This window comes from Saimiri boliviensis, chromosome 3 (genome assembly GCF_048565385.1).
Source record: "Saimiri boliviensis isolate mSaiBol1 chromosome 3, mSaiBol1.pri, whole genome shotgun sequence".
NCBI lineage: Eukaryota > Metazoa > Chordata > Mammalia > Primates > Cebidae > Saimiri > Saimiri boliviensis.
The window spans coordinates 57,009,746-57,030,058 of record NC_133451.1 but is presented as its reverse complement, the minus strand read 5'-3'; the positions used below and the strand labels follow the sequence as shown (position 1 = coordinate 57,030,058).

General features: G+C 36.9%; 1 protein-coding gene across 32 annotated transcripts in view; it reads right to left on the bottom strand.

Moving 5' to 3' along the window:
* Positions 1-20,313, bottom strand: part of ADGRL3 (adhesion G protein-coupled receptor L3) — an 846,433-nt gene that overhangs the window by 156,591 nt on the left and 669,529 nt on the right. For 24 of the 32 annotated variants that reach the window (XR_012516839.1, XM_074396178.1, XM_074396177.1 and 21 more), the window contains 2 exons: positions 15,568-15,870; positions 13,030-13,133 (listed from right to left, as the gene is read on the bottom strand). Coding sequence is in view for 31 of the 32 variants with exons in the window: in XM_074396178.1 (XP_074252279.1) it covers positions 13,030-13,133; positions 15,568-15,870 (407 nt within the window). In the remaining variant the exon portion in view is untranslated. The remainder of the gene's footprint in view (positions 1-13,029; positions 13,134-15,567; positions 15,871-20,313) is intronic. The other 8 variants (XM_074396184.1, XM_074396187.1, XM_074396190.1 and 5 more) reach the window with 1 other exon arrangement.

Sequence of the window (20,313 nt, the reverse complement as noted above, 5' to 3'; positions counted from 1 at the left end):
AGTTACAATCTTGTTTTGAAATTAATAAACTAAAACAGGATTATAACACATTTACACTAAATAACAGTGTACAAAGCAAAAATAACAAAAATTTCTATTTCACCTCTATATATTCTAATATTCCAGAGATTATTATTATTTTACCCTCTTGTTGCCCATGCTGGAGTGCAATGGCACAATCTAAGCTCGCTGTAACATACGACTTGAAGGTTCAAGTGATTCGATTCTCCTGCCCCAGCCTATGGAGTAGCTGGGATTACAGGCACCTGCCACTATGTCCAGCTAATTTTTGTATTTTTAGTAGAGACAGGGTTTCACCATGTTGGCCAAGCTGGTCTTGAACTCCTGACCTCAAGCGATCCACCTGTCTCAGCCTCCCAAAGTGCTGGGATTATAGGCCAGGCCTTTTTTTTTTTTTTTTTTTTTTTTTTAAAGACAGGGTCTCACTGTCACCCAGGCTGAAGTGCAGGGGCACAATCATAGCTCATCATAGTTCACTGTAACCTTGAACACCTGTGCTCAAGGAATCCTCCCAGCTGTTCCTCTCAAGTAGCTGGGACTACAGGTGTGTACCCACTATGCCTGGCTTTTTTTCTTTCTTTCGTTCTTTTTTTTTTTTTTTTTTTTTTTTTTTTTTTTTTTTGTAGAGATGGGGCTCTTGGTCTCATACTATCCTTCCACTTGGTCCTCCCAAAGCGCTGAGATTATAGCTTTGAGCCACCATGAGTTTGTTAATCATTTCATATGTATCTTTTCAAACTTTAATCTGTCCTACTGTCAGAGGCCTTTAAACCAGAGCGACTCCATCTTGAGGGAGGGCTAGGAAAATGAGGCCAGGACTTGCTGAGCTGCATTCTCAAAAGTGAGGCATTCCTAGCCTCTAGGTATTTGTGATTAAGGGAACAAATTAATAATGTTTGCTAAACAGACCCAGACTTGGGAGATACTCCGATATCTGGAGAATAAAGGTGTTCCTAATTTTGCCTTAAAGATAATAATATTGATTTTTGCAAAACATAGTAATTAAGAAAATTAGTCCTTCATTACAAACCCTTATAGCAGAGCACATCTTCCCAGATCTTTTTTTATCCTATATATACATATACAGACATTGGGCTGGGCATAGTGGCTAACACCTGTAATCTGAGCACTTTGGTAGGCCAAGGCAGGTGGATCATGAGGTCAGGAGTTCGACACCAGCCTAGCCAACATGGTGAGACACCGTCTTTACTAAAAATACAAAAATTAGATGGGCATGGTGGTGCACGCCTGTAATCCCAGCTACTCAGAAGGCTGAGGCAGGGGAATTGCTTGAACCCGGGAGGCACAGGTTGCAGTGAGCTGAGATCATGCCACTGCACTCCAGCCTGGGTGACAGAGCAAGACTGCCTCAAAATAATAATAATAATAATAATAATAATAATAATAAAATAAATGAATAAATAGAAAAAAATACATATATAAGCATTGTGTCTAGGGTGGATGCATTCCTCCTCTTAATTTCGGTAACATTCTACTCTGTCTATGGAATAGCTATTCTTTCACCACTGCACTTTATTAATCAATTTGCTTTTGCTTTGCACTGCGGATTTGCCCTGAATTCTTTCTTGGGCAAGATTCAAGAGCCCTCTCTTGGGGTCTGGATCCAAACCCCTTTCCTATAATACTATTACTATTTACATATATAATAGTGTCATTATGTAAGAAATTATTTTCTTCTCTTTTTTAAAGACAGTTCAACATAGAACGTGGGAACACAAAGAGAAAGCTATTCTCTGTGTAAGTGGTCTCACTAATGAGTATTCACAAAGCTAAAGGGGCACAACTAAAACTCTTATTTAAATAGGTGGTTATCATGATGTACTTGGGATGCTTAGTGTTTGTATCAGAACTGAATGTTAAAGAAACAATAAATGAATTAAACTGATTAGAACACCTAAATTATTTACAATCATATTCTCACATATATAGAAAAAGCCTAACTCAAAAAGTTAAATATAAAAAAAAAAGTTTAAAATCATCAAGTGATGTCAAGAGTTTGTTTCAATGAATATCGCTTCCATAAACTACTATTGGGAGTGTGTATTTGTATTGCTCCTATTAAATTACCATTGTCTATTAAACTTTGACAGGTGAAGACTGTATAACTCAGAAAATCAACCATTAGAAATAATCTCACAGATACACAAAGAGAAATGTTCAAAGACATTGATTCCAGCTTGTTCATGATAAACAATAGATTGTAACTATCAAAATTCTGCAAGCAGATTCATACCCTGGAATTTTTTTTTAATTAGAGAAAAAATTTAATTAAGGCAGTCAAATTTGGCAGTGAGTGGGTTGTATAGCAAGTCCATTAACACTAATGTTAATAAATCTGATAATCTACTACCATCTGACCAGCCCATACCATGAAATATTATCCAACGGTTTAAAATTACGAAGGGGATCAATAATGTTAACATTAATCTTCAGGATATATTGTTGAGTTAAAATAAATGCAGATATAAGTTATTTACATATATATGCTAATAAATACTTGCATGCTATTGATAAATAGAAACATACTACATAAGTAATTGTAAATATGCTATTTGTAAAATAAGAAATAATATATACAATATTTTAAATTTTCTATAGATGTGTATTTCTATATATTTAAATATATAGAACAAAGCCTAAAAAGTGAGAATCAAAGAAGAAATCCTTACCTACAATGTTAAAATTTTACATGAAGAATATGTTAAACAACTATTATATAATTAATACTTTCTAGAATTTCTTTTTGGGGTTGTTGTTTTCTTTCTCTTTCTTTCTTTTCTTTCTTTCTTTTTCTTTCTTTTCTTTCTTTCTTTTTCTTTCTTTCTTTCTTTCTTTCTTTCTTTTTTTTAAGACGGAGTCTCCCTCTGTCTCTGAGGCTGGAGTGCAGTGGCATGACCTTGGCTCACTCCAACCAAGATTCTTGTGCCTGGGTCTCCCAAGTAGCTGGGATTATATTAGGTGCATGCCACCGTGCCCAGCTAATTTTTGTATTTTCAGTAGAGATTAGGTCAGGCTGGTCTAAAACTCCTGACCTCAAGCCATTTGCCTGCCTTGAATTCCCAAAGTGCTGGGATCACATGCATGAGCTACTGTGCCCAACCAACTTTCCAGAAATTCTTAAATAGAAAATATCAGGACTGACTATAAGAAATTTGTAAAATATGGTCAGGGTCTTTATACGTAAAATGCCTGCAAGACTAAATGGAATACATTATAGGTTTCAAGGATAAGTACGTAACAAATTCAATGTAGATCAAAAGTAGCATTCATGGCCCACTGGTGGGTCATGAAAGTACTTTTAAGTGTTTATATAATGACGTAAATGTGCTTAAAATCCATACATTTCAATTTCTACGCATAAATGGGGGCTACTTACTGAAAATATAGTAAATCAAGTAACAAATTCTAAAATTCATTATTCATTAGTTAATTTAGTGAGATGCGAGCATATTGTAGGTATTCAAATTCAATATTCCATTAAGAAGTCTGGATATCTGATACAAATGATCAGCAACTTTGCAAAACTCCCCCACTGGGTATAGGAATATCTAGATAGGTGGAATTCCTATAATTTCCCAAAGGGACATTATTTTAATTAATGTGCCTTTCATAGTGCCTTGCAGGTTATAATTTTTCACCTATTATATTTTTATGATAATGAATATATTTGTAGAATCACTATTGTTTTATTTTGTTAATCATGGGTTCTTGTGTAATTGTTTTGTTTTTATTATTGTTTCCTTCTCAGTCTTTGTTACCACACAATATCATTTCTACAAGAAAGAAGTCAGAGTTAGTTGGACCTCTGAAGTTTTATTATTCACTTAAATGCACCATGGTGACAAAAGTTTGAGATTTACTAAATTAGGTAATCTGTTTTCTTCATTAACACAATATCTTCAAAACTAAAGATACAAGTATTGACTTTCATTATATCTATTGGTGATTATTATGAATAGCAAAATTGGTCATCATATAGAGAAAAAAACAAAATAATGGTACTGGTATTTTCATACTGTAATTCCATTTCTTTTTTTTTTTTTTCTGTGTAGCTATACAAGCATAGTTTTCAATATTAATTATTACATTATTGGAGTGGGAAATGAAAAAGTGGGAAAAAAGACCTATGCAATTCACTTATATAAAATTTATTGAGATCAAAGGGCAGAAAAAAAAAGAAAAAAATTAAACATTTTCTTTATATGTAGTAATGAAAAAATTGAGAATATAGAGGACCAATAGGTCAAAATATAATTGTTCTCATTACAAAAGATAGTAATGAAGGCCAGGCATGGTGGCTTATGATTGTAATCCTAACACTTCGGGAGCCTGAGGTGGATGGATGACTTGAGCTCAGAAGTTCAAGATCAGTCTGGGCAACATGGTGAAACCCCATCTCTACAAAATGATACAAAAAATAGCCAGGCAAATTAATCTACCTATATATGTGTCAACAACAGTGCAGTTTTGTAAAGCAGTAAGTAAAATAAGAAAATCACGACTAGATTCTCTTAAAAATAGCAACTATATATTAGCATTTTAGCAAGTTTTTTTTTTTTTAATGAAGAATAAACAATTCTTCAAAAGAGCCCTGAAACTCAATGTTTACAACAAAATGTTGGAAGGAATAAAACTGAGGTGCATGTAGGTTATACAAATATTTGTAGGCTGGGCATGGTAGCTCACACCTATAATCCTGGCACTTCGGGAGGCCAAGGCAGGAGGATCACTTGAGCTCAGGTGCTAGAGACCAGCCTGGGCAACATAGGGAAACCCCATGTCTACAAAATTAAAAGAAAAATTTCTCAGGGACCATAGTGGTCCCTGCCACTTGAGGGATTGAGGTGGGAGAATGGCTTCATCCCGGGAGGCTGAGATTATAGTGAGTAATGGCCATGCCACTGTACTCCAGCCTGGGTGACACAGTAAGACTTGTCATTAAAAAATAAGCAAATAAATACATTTGTAGTAAAAATATGACAAGTATCTTTTTAAGGTAAGATAAAAACAGCTATAACAAATTATTTTCCGACCCTCTCTTCTTTTTTTCTTTTCTTTCTTTCTTTTTCTTTTTTTCTTTTTTTTTTTTTTTTTTTTCTTTTTTTTTCTGTTTCCCAAGCTGGAGTGCAGCAGCACAATCACAGCTAACTGCAGCCTAGAACTCCTGGCCTCAAGCAGTCCTCCTGCTTCAGCTTCCCAAGTAGCTGGAACTACAGGCCCTCTCTTCATCTTAAAGTGAATAAATCATAGCAAAGTTTTTCATTCTTTCAACAATCCTTTGTGCTCTCGTTATTTCCTAGGGAAATAAAGATGAACTGTATACAGCTCTTGCCCTCAGGAAGCTGCATTCTAAAAACTGGGTAGGGTACATAAAAAATCATGTCAGCTCAACAATTCAGTTGTTGAAGAAATGTGTATGTGGTATTATGGAAGCACAGAACACCTGGAAAGGTGAGGGAGAGCAAGAAGAAGTAACCACCAAGTTAAATCTTAAAAGTCACGTTGAGGAATATCAGGTACAACGGAATACTAACAGGTGCCATTGAGAGGAAAGAGTAAGCCAAGAATACAATATATAAAAAGAAAGGTCTAGAATAACCATGGTTTGGGTAGGCATAGTACTAGATACAGCAAGAAGAAAAAACATTTTTCATACCTTCAGAATCCAAAATTGCTACCTGGATATACGTGTGTTTGTATCCAGCTGTTTCCATCCACTTGTCTATCCATGTATTATGTCAATGATTGCTCATTCAGCCTATATATTCATTTGTTCTTTGATGAACATTTGAATCTCTATAGTCCTGAGCTAAGGTCTGGGGATACAGTGTTGAATAAAATGTTTTCTAATAGGAAGGAGCTTATATGTTAGCCATGGAAACAGTTATTAAAAATTGAACTGTACAAATATATAATTTTAATTTCATTGAGAGCAATACAGAATCCCAGTGTGGTGGAGTAGTTTGAAGACATTTTAACCTGGTGCATGTGATTAGGGAATAATTTAGGAAATGCATCTCTGAGGAAGAATGCTTAATTTGAAATGAAATAGAAAGAAGAAATTAGACTGGGATGTGCGGAGGGGCCTCCAGGCAGGGGGAACAGCTTTTAGGAGGGAGGGGCACAGAATCTTAGGGAAACCGCACACAGGACACCATATCTGGAGTTCAGGCAGCTGAAGGGGTGAGCAAGGAGAAGTTTAAGTAGTTCTGGTTTAGAAGTCATGATGAAGATTTGGGGAATTATGGTGAGAACAATGGGAAGGTCCTGAAGAGCTTAAATAGGATCCCTCTAATTAGGTTTGCATTTGACGTCAATTTCAGCGGAAAGGATTAGAGGGCACAGGAGTGAATGAAAGGAGACCAGGGTGAGGAGAAATTGCTATGGATTGGGGTAGTGGGCATGGAGAGAAGTGAAAAGCGGTGGGCTGACCTGAGAGAAACTTACAAGTACACCCAACAGGACTAATGTCTGAATGGGTGCGGGAGGGAAAGGAAAGGGAGGGACCAAGCACCATCCTTGAGTTTCTGGTTTTCCTAACTCCATAGTGGTGCCATTAACTGGTTTCTCCCATAGCTGCTCCCAATTCAGTTTCATGGTCACATTTTCTGACCAGCTGTCACTGCCCACATCCTCTCCAGTGGCATCCAAAGTGAATCTCTTTCTGATCACTCTGTTTACTTCTCTCATTCCAGTTATTGTGGACTATAATGATCTTATTTCCATACAAAAATATACATATATGTTAAATGTGCCTCAAGTTTTCTGTGCACATAGGCAGGGCTGAAATATATTTATTCCACATATCATACCTTAAAGACCTTACTAATTTCTTTTACTAAATTCTGCTAGAATTTTTATCTGAAGTAAGCACATACATACTGAGAAATTTTATGAATTTTGGGAGGATTAGTAAATTAATGCCTGTATTGATATGGTGGGATTATATCTAGGACTTGAATCAAAGAGGGAAAACCCTGCAGCTTTAGTTAAAAATAATTATGACAGAAACAGATAACATTTTAAATTTTGATACAAGTAAAAACAATTTTTTAAAAATCATCATTGAGATTCCATCATATCAAACACTAATCAGGGGTCAAAACAATTTATTAAGGAATTACACAGTGTTGAAGTACATAGCTACCATTTCTTTGAAAAATCTACCTATTTTGCTGTAAATCTGAGTCAAGTGGGTATATAAGCAACAAAATGTTTCTGTCTTACAATTAGATGCAAATTAAATAAGTCTAAAATTTTGGAATTGCCACCAATCTCTAACAAAATAAAGAAGCAATTTACTTTCATTTCATGCTAGATCTAAGGAAGTTAAAATGGGGAATTTAAGATTACAGAGGACAGAATTCAACCTAGTTTCTAGGGGAAATAACTGGCTTATGTTGTAAAACAGCAACATTATTTCTAGATTTTCACATCCTTCTTCTTTAGAAAGTACAGGAAAAATCTCGCATTATCTGAAAATCTGTTAGCAACTTGTTTACAAACAGGAAAAAGAGGCACTTTGGTTTGTTAGAAATAGGAAGAGACTATTCTCAGTTATAATATAGACAATTCTTTTTCACGTAACAGTGGGATCAGGCAATGGAGTAGAAAGCTGACTTCACTTTGCATGCAAATAATAAGGAATCAACACAAAACCATACCACCACCAAACTTTAAGTGAAAAAAGGTGGAATTATAAAGCACAATGCATTCCTTAAAAGTATGCAAAATGTCTTCTTTTTGAAAAACTGAGTGCAAGCTGGAGATCAAGCTGAGGCCAGAGACTATGATTTTATAGCAGACATTAAGATAGACGAGAAATGGGATATTTTGCCACATATGTTCCAGGAAGCATGGCTCTGAGCCAACTTGCTGGCTTTCAGTAAAAACTGGAAACTGTTTTTAAAACACTAATTTGAAGACATATCTATCTTGCAATGTATTTAGATACATATATAGATATGTATGTAAGTATCTACCTGCCTATTCATTTATCCTTCTACCTACTTTTCCATCCACTCATCCATCCACCCACCTACATCCATCAATACTTCCATCTACCCGCCTGCTGGCCTTCCTTTTCCTCTCACTTTCCTCTCCTTTTCTTTATTTTGTTGTTGGGGTAAAGGTCCCCTTGGGACAACTTATGCTTTTCTCCTTTCTCTTCTGTACAAATTATGTTTTTGTATTAAATCTCATCTTTATGAATGTATTCAGCTAGTTTATTTGCAACAGATTCCTTTGCGATATTCTAACTTTAAAGGTTTACATTGTTTCTAGTGAAAAGAAATCCACTCTTTAGTGTCACACAGAATTTAATCTCTAACTTCACCAGTATATAAGTGACCCAAATTCATTCGTGAGTTGAAACCATCAAGAATCTTTGCCTGTTTTATTCCATCTGGCCTGATTGCTGGGGGGGAAAAAAAAACATAATTCATGTTTTCAAGAAAATGTAAATGTAAAATTTCCTTGTTTGAACTAACGTCAACAACTTGATTCATTTCCTTGAATATAATTGCTACCTATGCTAACTACAATGGTGGTGACATACAGCGAGCACCTGCTGATAATAAAATTAATGATCGACTCCATTTCACAGATGGGGAAACTGATCCAGAGGTTACTGATATGCCCACCATAACTCAATTATTAAGATCCTCAGGTCAGTGCTCTTTCCTTCCATGTCCTCAGGAGTTCTCCATAGGCACTGTAAAGATGAGAAAGAGGTTGCTGAATGTTTGTGTCCCTTGAAAAATTCACGTGTTAAAAATGGAATCCTCAGTGTGACAGTGTTAAGTGGTGGGGCCTCTGGGAAGTGATTAGGTCAGGAGGGCAGAGTCCTAATGACTGGGATTAGTGCCCTTATAAATGAGGCCCCAGAGAACTGTCCCGTACACCCTATGAGGATTAAGTGAGAAGGTGCTGCCAATGAATGAGAAAGCAGGCCCTCACCAGAGAAAGGATCTGCCGGCATCTTGATCTTGGACTTTCCAGCCTCCAGAACCATGGCAAATATACTTCTGTTGTTTATAAGCTAACCAGTCTATGGTTTTTTTGTTTGTTTAACCATAAACTCTAGCAGCCCAAATGGACTGAGACAGAAATGGTTCACCCTTCATGGTACATTTCATTCACAAAATCCCTGAGAAGAACAAAACTGTAATTTAAAATACACACACACACACACACACACACACACACACACACACACACACGCATACACGGTTTTTTTTTTTTTTTTTTTGGCATGTGTATATTATGTTTTTTTTTTTTTTTTTTTTTCATCTTCATTTCCATTGGGGGTAAAAAGTGTCCTTTTACTTTAAAAGTTTGAAATTCACAGAACTATACTGGCAGCAAGGGGAGGATAGCCAGAAGAATGAAACATTAAACATATGTATTTTACTTCAATTTTTCAACATGGCAGAAAAAAAAATCAGTGGCAGTGAAGGAGAGAGGTAGGAAATAAGAGCAGAGATTGGGGCGAAAGGAAATCAAAGAGGGAGGAGAGGGGAGGGAAAGGGTAAAGGGTGGAGAAGGAGATTGTGACACAGGAATTAAAAAGAAATTATCTAGGCAGATAGTGAGGGTAAGGAAGTCCTCAGGAAGGTTTTCCTTTTCATGAAAAGCAGCCCCAAAGTCATTTATTTTCTAACAAAGTGTAACCTGTAAAATCGAGCTGCAGAGATAGAAAGGCAAACTAGAAGCTTGCACAGATGCATGCCGGCAACTGTGACAACAGGAAAAGGCTACTGGGGCCTAGGCATGTTCAAAATGGGGGCTCCATCTTCCCTTCTCTTTCCCAGCCATGTGTACAGTACAGAGCAGACAACATGGCCTGGCCAAGTGGAAAGACCATTTGCATAACAAGATTAGGGTATCTGGGTGAAGTGGCTCACACCTATAATCTTAGCACTTCAGGAAGCTCAGGCGGGCAGACAGCCTGAGCCCAGGAGTTTGAGACCAGCCTGGGGAACATGGTTAAACTTAATCTCTACTAAAATATGAAAAATTAGCTGGGTGTGGTGGCACGTGCCTATAGTCCCAGCTTCGGGAGGCTGAGGCAGAAGAACCACTTGAACGTGGGAGGCAGAAGTTGCAGTGAGCCAAGATTGTGCCACTTCATTCCAGCCTGGGAGACAGAGGGAGACCTCCTTTCAAAAAAAAGAAAAAAAAAGATTAGCGTGGGGTGGCTAGCCTTCCCAGCCAGCTATGCAAATGTCATACCTGGTCCAACCAATCCTGGGCCCTACATAAATCAGACACTGCCTCCTCAAGCCTGCCTATAAAATTTGGTGCACTCCCACTCCGGGCCAGAATTCCCATTCTGGAGCCCTTCTCTCTCACACAAGAGAGAGAGCTGTTCTCCTTTCTCTTCTTTTGCCTATTAAACCTCTGATCCTAAATTCATTAATTGTGTGTGTCCGTAATCTTCTTGGTTCTAGATGATGAGGCATGGATATTTAGCCCAGGCAACAATGCTGATTCAATGGAAAATGGAAGAGGAGTGAGAGATGGGAGTGGAGAAAAGCCAAGGACTGTGTTGGGTACCTTTCATTTGCTAGTTCAGGGCTACTCTCTACCCTCCTTCATCCTGCCTTCTGCCCTACTAGATGGACTTATATGACAGTCATTAAGTGTGTCCTTCTTTGGCTTTTGGTTGTGCTTGCCCAGTGGGGTGGCTTGGTGGGTAAGTGGAGGGCAGAGGCAGGTAGGTCAGGGTATTCATTCTCTTGGGTTCCCCTCTGAAAGGCCACCTGGGGCTAGGCTGTGTCCCTTGCCTTAAGATCATCTTTCTTTCCCAGGACAAAGTGCTCCTTATTTTTGGTCACTCCTTTGATTCAGCATCCTACAGGCCTAGAACTGGGAACAGCTTCTCCCCTACTACAAGCTCTGGGCTCCTGTTCAATCCCCTGCAGTTTGCCTTTACTGCTCAACACCATCATAAATAAAATTATCTCAAGTGTTCCATCTGTGTGGACCTTGGTACTGCACAGCTATCACAATGAGAGGAAGGAGATGAGAAAAGAGGTAAATTCTATGAAAGACAGTCTGGGGAAGAGGGAGATAAAATATTGATAAATAATCCTACAAACATTACATCAGATTCTTAGACGTTTTCATTGCTAATATTTAAAAGGGTTGGAGTTTTGTGGTAAAGAAACCTGCTCACCTATAATTTATATTCAATGAGTAGCATACATATTTGGAGGCATAAAGGACACGACTAAGTAAAAGGGGTAGGCAGAGTGCAGAGGGACAGCATAGGTAACTGAGGATAAGGATATGAAGCCAACTATAAGCTCTCCATGGTTTAGCCAGTGTTGTGGTTAAGGATGATGTCTTCATGAAGGTGGTTTTGGCTAAAATACCAGCTCTGCCACTGACCTTGGACAAGTCACATAAGCTGATTCAGAGTGCCCAAAAGCCTCTTGTTATACATTTTAAGATTTTATAAACTTCTGAGTAATCAAAGTTTTTTTTTTTTTTTTTTTTTTTTAATAAATTCCAAACACCTAAGTTCTTTAAGTTTAACATAATGATCACATAACATAGTTTTATAGACTCTATAGGATTAAACAAAAATGCTCTGGAAGAATAGGAGGTATTTTTTACAAAATAAAAACATCCTGTCCATAAATCAAATGAATAACAGCTGTCTGCTCTTTGAAAGGAATTATCTTTTGTCCTAAGATTAGCTGGGCTGCAGAGGAAAGAAAAGAATTAAGCATCATTATCAGTTAAAGTTACCTCATAATTTCTACAATAAAATGGTCCAACTATATTCAGAAATTATCATGAAAACATTCAGCCTCCTAGAATAATTTTTATTGAATTTATATTAAACCCTGGGCTAAGTACCTAGGGACTCCTTTTAAAGAATTGCTAATGTAAGGAGATATGCTACTGATCTCTTAATCTGATCACATCCAGCAAGAGTTATTTGCCCTGGGGTCTGAGCTACATTGTAATAAAATCAAAGGACATAAAAACTGTGGCAGGAACAGTGCTGAAATTGGAGAAGCATCATTATGAATAGCAACAAGTATGGAGATGCATATGTAAGAGGGTAACTAGAGTCAATATAACCACTATTCTTCCATGATTTAGGATAAATACATAGTTATGGCTCATCTGCTAAATAATCTACTGGGTAGATATTTATGGATTATTATACAGTATATTATTGAGGATAAGTCTGGTTAAAAACAAATAGAGAAAAGAGCAAATGGCACAGGCAGCCTTTCAGTAAGGCCATCATTTGTGATATTTCTCGGGAAAAATCTCTCTCAGAAATTCCTCAGCATAGCTAATGTGCCATAGAAGGACTCTCCATTTTAGGAGTGCATAAATCCACATAAATTGCTATAATAAGGATTCATCCCATAACCCTTTTGGCATAAATGCACATCTGGTCTCTGTTTGTAATGAAATCAATTCAAAGCCCCACAGTGCATTAATAATGAAAATGTTCAACATATTGCAGCCAAATAAGCCCTGCAAATTTGAGTCTGCAAGATCCTGTCACACATGTGTATACTTTTAACACTGATAAATGATTAGGTTACAGAATATTTATCAGATGGCTTAAGATTCCAAAGGTAGACTTTTAAAAATTATAATTATTTCCACAGGAAAACCCATAGGTATGTATGCTAGAAACTTTTACTTGCTTAATTTATAATGCCTCTTGGACTTTTATATCTGTAGTTCACAATACCATAGAATTTTTATTAATAATAAAATTATTATAAGCAACATAAGAGGAAATTCATGGATCTGCACTTTAAAAACTACAAAATTCTAGAATTAGCTCATAACATATTAGAGGTTGTCATTAAATGTGACATTAAATTAAAATGGTAGAATTTTTCTATGTAGATTTTAAAAGAATTCTTGACTGTTTTGTTTCCAACAGTTATCATCAACAACAGATGATACAGTTTTAGCAAAGACTTCCTTGTCAGTCACAAGATTTACCTTCTGTGTTATATGATTGACCCAAGGAGAAGAACAGTTGCTGAGATCGGGTCCTTGGGGATCCCAAATTCCATCAGGAGCAAGGCACAGATAAGTTGATACACCTGTAATAATGAGAAAAATGTATCTGTTTCTTAGAATGACTTCACATCCATGGTATATATAAATATGAGCAAATATAAAAACAAGATAATTAAATTGACATCATGTTTATTAAAACACCAGATATAATGTCAAGCAAGCATTTAGCACTGGAGAAATACAGTACTCCAAACAAAAACATACAAGATGTTTGAAGCACTTGTGGCAGCCACACTAGGTATGGGGACAGTTTTTAAAGAATTTCATGTGTGATATGACATGGCTTGTGCCTCCATGGAGCTTAGTGCTTGACTTTATAGAGGCAACAGAGCAGCTGAGTCTTAAAGGAATCAGTGTGCAGGTTTTTCAGAAAAAAAAAAAAAAAAAAAAAAAAAAGGAAAGTGGAAAAGGACATTCCAGGTGGGGAAACATACGCTCATTGGGAAACTTCAAGTTTTTATGAACTGGGGTCTACTGGACTGGGGAGTTGTATTTAATGAAACTGGAAAAGTAGAACAGATCATAAACTCCCTTGACTATCATTTGTGGGTGCTGAAATTAATGGCAATATTAAAAGAAGAGATAGATCGATGAGCAAATTTGTTTCGGAAAAATAACTCTGGTGGGAAAATGGAAGATGAATTTGAGAGGGTGATGTGGAGTGATGGTGAGGAAGCTATTGCAATAACTCAAGTGAAAGACTGTAGGGGCCTATACACAGGCATAACAGGATGGACAGAGACGGGTAAAAATAAGATGGGGGTGTGTTGACAGCAACCCATGAGGGCTTCAGAAAATATCCTTTCCAGTTGCCACAGAAAAATCATGACATTTCTGTAGAGCAAAGCACTTTAAAATAAAGGGTTTCACTAATCTTCAAAACAAAATAATAGCCCCTTGTCTGCAGAAACATAGAGAAACTGAGGCCAAGAACTAAGGAAACAGCTAAGGAAAAAAGTGGTTTCCAACTGTTCTCTGATTCCAGTATCACAGGAAACTTTACAGATAAATAATCTCCCTCTTTTCCTAAAGAAAATAAATACTTTTGAATATTTTAAAATATTTTGCTGGAAAAAAGTGTATTTTTTATAAAAACCAAGATACCCTTTGGTCTTCCCACCTACCATTTCCTTTACTATGGAATTTGAAATGATATACCCATATCAGAACTTGCTAAGAAAAACTTTTTTCCTTAAGTATCCAAATCAATAATACCCAAGAATGTTGGGTAACATGCACTGTGAATTTCTCTTATATACATATTTTAGAGAATAATGCAAGTATGACAAGTATTCATTTATGAATACCAATATATGTAACAATAAGAAAGTCAGAATACCTTTTTCTTAAACATAATAAATAATAATATGTTTACATGTGACGATATTATGAATATCAGTAATAAAATAGGCAAAGAAGGCCAGGCGCAGTGGCTCACACCTGTAATCCCAGCACTTTGGGAGGCCAAGGTGGGTGGATGACATGAGGTCAGGAGTTTGAGACAAGCCTGGCCAATCTGGTGAAAAATACAAAAGAAATTAGCCTGGCGTGGTGGTGGGTGCTTGTAATTTCAGCTACTTGGGAAGCTGAGGCTGGAGAATTGCTTTAATCCATGAGGTGGAGGTTGCAGTGAGCCAAGATCACACCACCACACTCCAGCCTGGGCAACAGAGTGAGAATCCATCTCAAAAAAGAAGAAAGACAGAAAGAAAAAAAAAAAAAAAAAAGGCCAGGAAGAATTGAGTTCTTCTTTATCCCCTAGAGGAAACAATGCAGAATTGTTCTCTGGTGGATGTCTCAGTGAGTGCCAGGTTGACTCCTGCAGCATGGTCCCTGACAGTGTTAAGAGCTTTGACTGCTCACTAGAGGACAACTATAATGGTTGATAAAAAGGACAGTCAAATTTTCTCTTTTGTTACATGTTAGGTCTTTTCCATGATAATCTTACAATATAGAAGTCCTCGATCCCATTTTCTGCAATCAGTATCTGTCTGTTGACGGCAAGCGTGAGACTAACTTTTAGCAATCACGTGATCCCCTCTGGACTGCTTCATAGGAAAGCTGAGCCTCTGGAGTAGCCAGAATGTCTACAGCCTAACTTTACCTCTACCCAGAGACCTGAAACTATGGGGGCAGAGTGCAGATCTCACAGGTTACCTGTGACTTAATCAGATTGCGTATTCAAACTCTGGAAACTATATAGGTTTAAATTGTAATTTAGCTCAGTTCAGAATTTAATCAAACGTGAAGTAATACAATATGTTGTAACTAAAAGAGAGAAAGAGAAAGAAAAAAGAAAGAAAGAAAGAAAGAAGGAAGGAAGGAAGGAAGGAAGGAAAGAAAGAGAAAGAAAGAAAAAGAAAGGAAGGAAGAAAGAAAGAAAAAAGGCAAAGAACACTAGAAAATGAAGCCAAAGTAACTAAACAGTTTTAATTTAGAGCTTTAGCGCAGACTTGCCTATAGTTCCTGCAGGGCATGGCTGCTTTGCTATCTGTCCTTGACGAGTCTTAAACCACATGATTTCTCGGGCTTCCACAGCCTCACAGCTCTCTTCGAGAGCTGGGATTTGGGACGATGCTGATGGAAAGTGTGTGGTCATGTCATCAAGCACCTCGACGGCTGGAGATGGGGTGCTAGTACTCCGGTTTCTCCTTCCTGACACTGACGGCGTGGTACTCCTTCCCGGGCCCAAAGTTGTGGTCCGAAGGGTGGTACTGGTGGTCGTGCTTCCCATGCCAAGAGGTCCTGTGGTAGAGATATCTGAAATAAAATTAGAAAGAAAACACCTACATTGCTGGTTCACAGTAGGACCTCAAGATGTCCTAATACTTCAGAAATTATTTTTACTTGACAGTTCAAAGACTTTACACCTCTAGAAGTCCTCAATCTGATTTTCATTTTAAACATGATAAAATAAGCCAATACCAATCAGAGTGCCACTTGAGTATCAAAACAACCATCTGACCGCTGCCAAACATAGGCTTTATAATGGTTCTTCTTCGAAACTCAAATCCGAGAAAACAAAATTACAGCACAACTCAACTCTTCAGTAAGCTTCTTAATGCTCTCAGCCTTTTTGACAATTAGAGGATTAAAACGTTAAGTCCTCTCAGAATTATCTAACTTTGTATAAAAGGGAAAGGAGCTATATAAAATATTATTTTCATGTGAAGTAAAACATGCATCTCTAAGTGTGCAGCAAATAGAGGAGAGACAAAAAAAAAAAAAAAGAGGAAACAGAAATTAAACTGCTGACAAGCTAAAAAATAAAGAGCAATTCTGAATATAGTCTCCTTTAACGCAAACTGGAGTAGCTTAGTGATCTACTTGATTGCTCTTAGGATTGATTCACCTTCACACAATTTTCAAATTTGATTTTTATTAATGCAAAGTAGAAACAGTTTCTAAATAATTATGACCCTAAATTACCCTCTAACAAGATTTTTTGAATGGGCAAATGTATTCCAAGGTCCAAATAAAAGTAGTTAGGTTATTTGTCAGGTAACTGAACCTATAATGTTTCCAAGGAAAAGGTTAACAATACTATGGAAATAACCACTGCAAAAACCCATCTTTCTGGGAAAATATATTCATATTCTCATCATGGGGATACAAGAGTATGCTTATCCTTCCTATACACAGACTGCATTCCTAGCTGTAAGATTAGAAACTGCTGCTAACCTCACTCATTGGCAATAAACTTAAGGGATATTGGATCTAGTCCGATTCAAGATCACTCAGGTTTAAGGAGATGGAGGGCATTCTGATATGAGCCTCTAGCTCTTTGTAATTCATTTTCTACTTCCCTTAAAATATCATCACCTATGTTACCCCGAGGAGGTCCCAGATAAATCACAATGCATTTGGTATATATAAAGCTTTTAAAGAAACAGGATGGAGATGGTAGAGGGATACGATATTTTTGAATATTTAATCACTGAAATTGTAGTATTTTCCGAAGTGATGCTGTTTATTATGTGTCTTTTTGCCTCTTTTTTCTATTTTCCTTCACACTCTTCTGAACTCTCCTCTTTCTCTCATGTTCCCTTTTCATATGAATGGTAATGTTCGGAATTACATCTACTCGAGTTCATACAAGAAGGCAGAGTATCTTATTTTCCCTTTTTCTTCCACATATACCATATCTCCCAAGTCTTTTTGATTCTCTCATGTCTCTATTTGAAACTAGCTATTTTTTTCGCTCTCTCTCTCTAATCACCACTACATTCAGCTTCCCATCATCAACTTTTTGTTGATGAAAGCAATAACAGAGCAAAATGGCAATATAGTTATTTCACTATGTAGTTTTGCCAAATCGAAGTTTGCGATTCATAAAACAAGTTGACACTAAACATATAACACAATCCTAACATAAAATTTAATAACATATTTCAAAGTATTAAGTGTAATTGAATGCTTAAAACCGTAAACAATAAAAATGACTCTATTATGTATAATTTGCATATCAAATCAAAGATTTTAAAAAGAAAACATTACCTACAATTATGAAAACTGAGTAACTTGAAAATTAAATTTTAGAAAATGTTAGCTTTAAAAATCTATGTGTCAGTGGTGTCACTGCTGGGATGTAAGGACATTTTGTGCTGATTTTTCCCACTGCCAGAAAAATGATGCTTTTGGACATCCTACTAATTGGGGAATGCCACAGTTTAAATGTGTCCCTCAAAGTTCATCTGTTAGAAACTTCATCCCCAGTGCAAGAGTTGAAAAGTGGGACCTATATGGGAGGATTAATGCCATTATTGTGGGAGAGGGTTAGTTATCTCAGAAACTGGTTTCTGATAAGAGGCTGTTTGGCCCCCTCCCCCCTGCCTCCACCCCTCCCCCTGCCCTCGCCCTCCCCGTGCCCCCGCCCCTCCCCTAGCTGTATGCTCTCTTGCGCTTCTGCCTTCTGCCATGGGATGATGCAGCAAGAAGACTTCTGCCAGCTATGGGCTCCTTGACCTTGAACTTCTGCCTCTAGGACTATTAGAAACGATTCTGTTCTTTACAGATTACCCCATCTTGGGTATTGTTACAGTAGCAGAAAATGAACTGAGGTAGGGAAGTAGTAAGGCAATAGTTAAAAGTTAACTCCAACTATTTTCTCCAACTCCTTGAACGCAAATAATGTCAGCTCTCATTTGCACTTCTGAAGGGACCGTTTTGGGTAACTTAATTTTTTGACAGGGACTATAATCTTTTCATCGATAATGAGCTCCAGTTTTTGTTTCAAACAAAGCATTGCTAGGTCTTCTCTGTCTTCTTTAGTTTGATCATGTAAAAATGGAGATTCAGAGCAGTTACCTGTTATTAGTTAAATAATCTCATGCTCAAATGAATTTGTTCAGGAAGTCTCTGAACTAGAGTAAGAATTACTTTTAAAATAGAAGCTCTGTTTTTCAATTGTCTTCTTTCCCTTCTTGAGTATTATGTAGGTACTGACGAATGCTTTCCAAATGAATGCACCTTTCTTCTATTAGATATTTTAATTAGCATATAACTCTCTGGGAGAAGAAAAGGTTTGTTCAGCAATCATTTTCACGATGACAAACTACATAGCTACACACGTGGAGCAAAGTTTCTCCAGCCTATTGTCTCAACTACACAAATCATGCTGAAGGGGCCAAGGCACACACCACTGTAAGATTTTTGCTTACTGTGACTCTGGACTTAACCATTTTGAATATATATGTACTTTAGCATGGGTTTAATAATGTATCATTATCCTCTATTTAAATAATTTAGATTTCAGATTTTTAAAGATAACAGCATCAAACCAAACTGAATTTAACAATAATAACAGTAATTTATTTTTATTTATTTTTTAAAATTACCTTCTTCAAACCATTCTTTATCTTTTTCCAGAGATACCATTGGGGTATAAATCGGAATATGTTAGTTTACTGTTTAAAGTGCTAAAATGGTTGCTGTCTACCCTCCAAACAAAAGCCGGATTGTTTTCTTCATGCCCCTGAAGCCCTTCATGAGTTTCTCTCTCCCACTCATTTCTAATGCTTCTCATCTTTTAAGCCTATTCTTTAAACTGTACATAACTGCCAGTGGTTTCCCAGCTGCACCCTGTTCTTTCTGCCTCAGGACCTGTGCACATCCTGCAATTTGTTCTTGCCTCCACGTTCACCTGGCTAACTCCTGTTTATCCCTTCAGCTTAGCTTGGATGCTATCTCCGTGAAAGAGCCTTTCCAGATTTACCAAGACTGGATTATACAGAAACGTGTTTTGTTAAGATTAATTCCTCAGCTTTTAGTATTGTGTCCAACTAGGAGTAAGTGAGCTCTCAGTAAAGGCAGAGGAACATGAAGACTAGGTTAAGAAAGCAGTGGAGGGTATGGCGTCCCACAGAAAGCAGAGCATCACAAAAGAAGAGAAAGGATAAATAGGACACAGCAAATGGGGTGCTTAAGAGTATGTATAATTAATAGACTGAAAAAATTATTTCTTAAATGCGGCTTACATTGCCATTAAGAGAACCGTTAGGCAAAGAGGAAATATTCAAAAATAAAATAAAATTTTTTCTCCCCCAAATAATCCTATCTAAGAACAATCATATTTAAAGTGAATACATTCTTATGAAGCAGTAACACTGATAAAATATTTTTTAAGACTACAATACATTGGAAGGACTTAGTTTAATAGACGTACTAATGTTAGGGATCAATATAGAACTTATTTTCATGAACCGTGCCACAGAGAGATGCCTACAAGTAAGGTCATACCATTCCATTTAACTTTAAGCAGAATAAAAATAGATTTTAAAGGCTGCCCCTGATGCCCCATATCCACCCTTCCATTTACTGCTATGTAAGAAAGACTCCCCAGGCTTTGTTCAATGCCAACTTTTGGAAGAATAGGTCCTAGCAATAGACATGCTGTCACCAGCACCCAAGAAAGAATTCATCTTAATGTTAAATATAAGATAAAAAAAAAATCTAGATTTGCTGAACAGTCACTGATTGGCAAAGTTCTAGCCAGCCCATATCATAGGCTATGAGAGTTTATATTCCAGCAATGGAGAAGCAATATGACCCTTTTTTTTTCTGTCTTTCTTTCTTTCTTTTTTCTTTTTCTTTTCTTTTTTTTTTTTTCTTTTTTTCTTTTTTTTTTTTTTTTTTTTTTTGTGACACAGAGTCTTGCCCTGTCACCCAGGCTGGAGTACAATGGCCCAGTCTCGGCTCACTGCA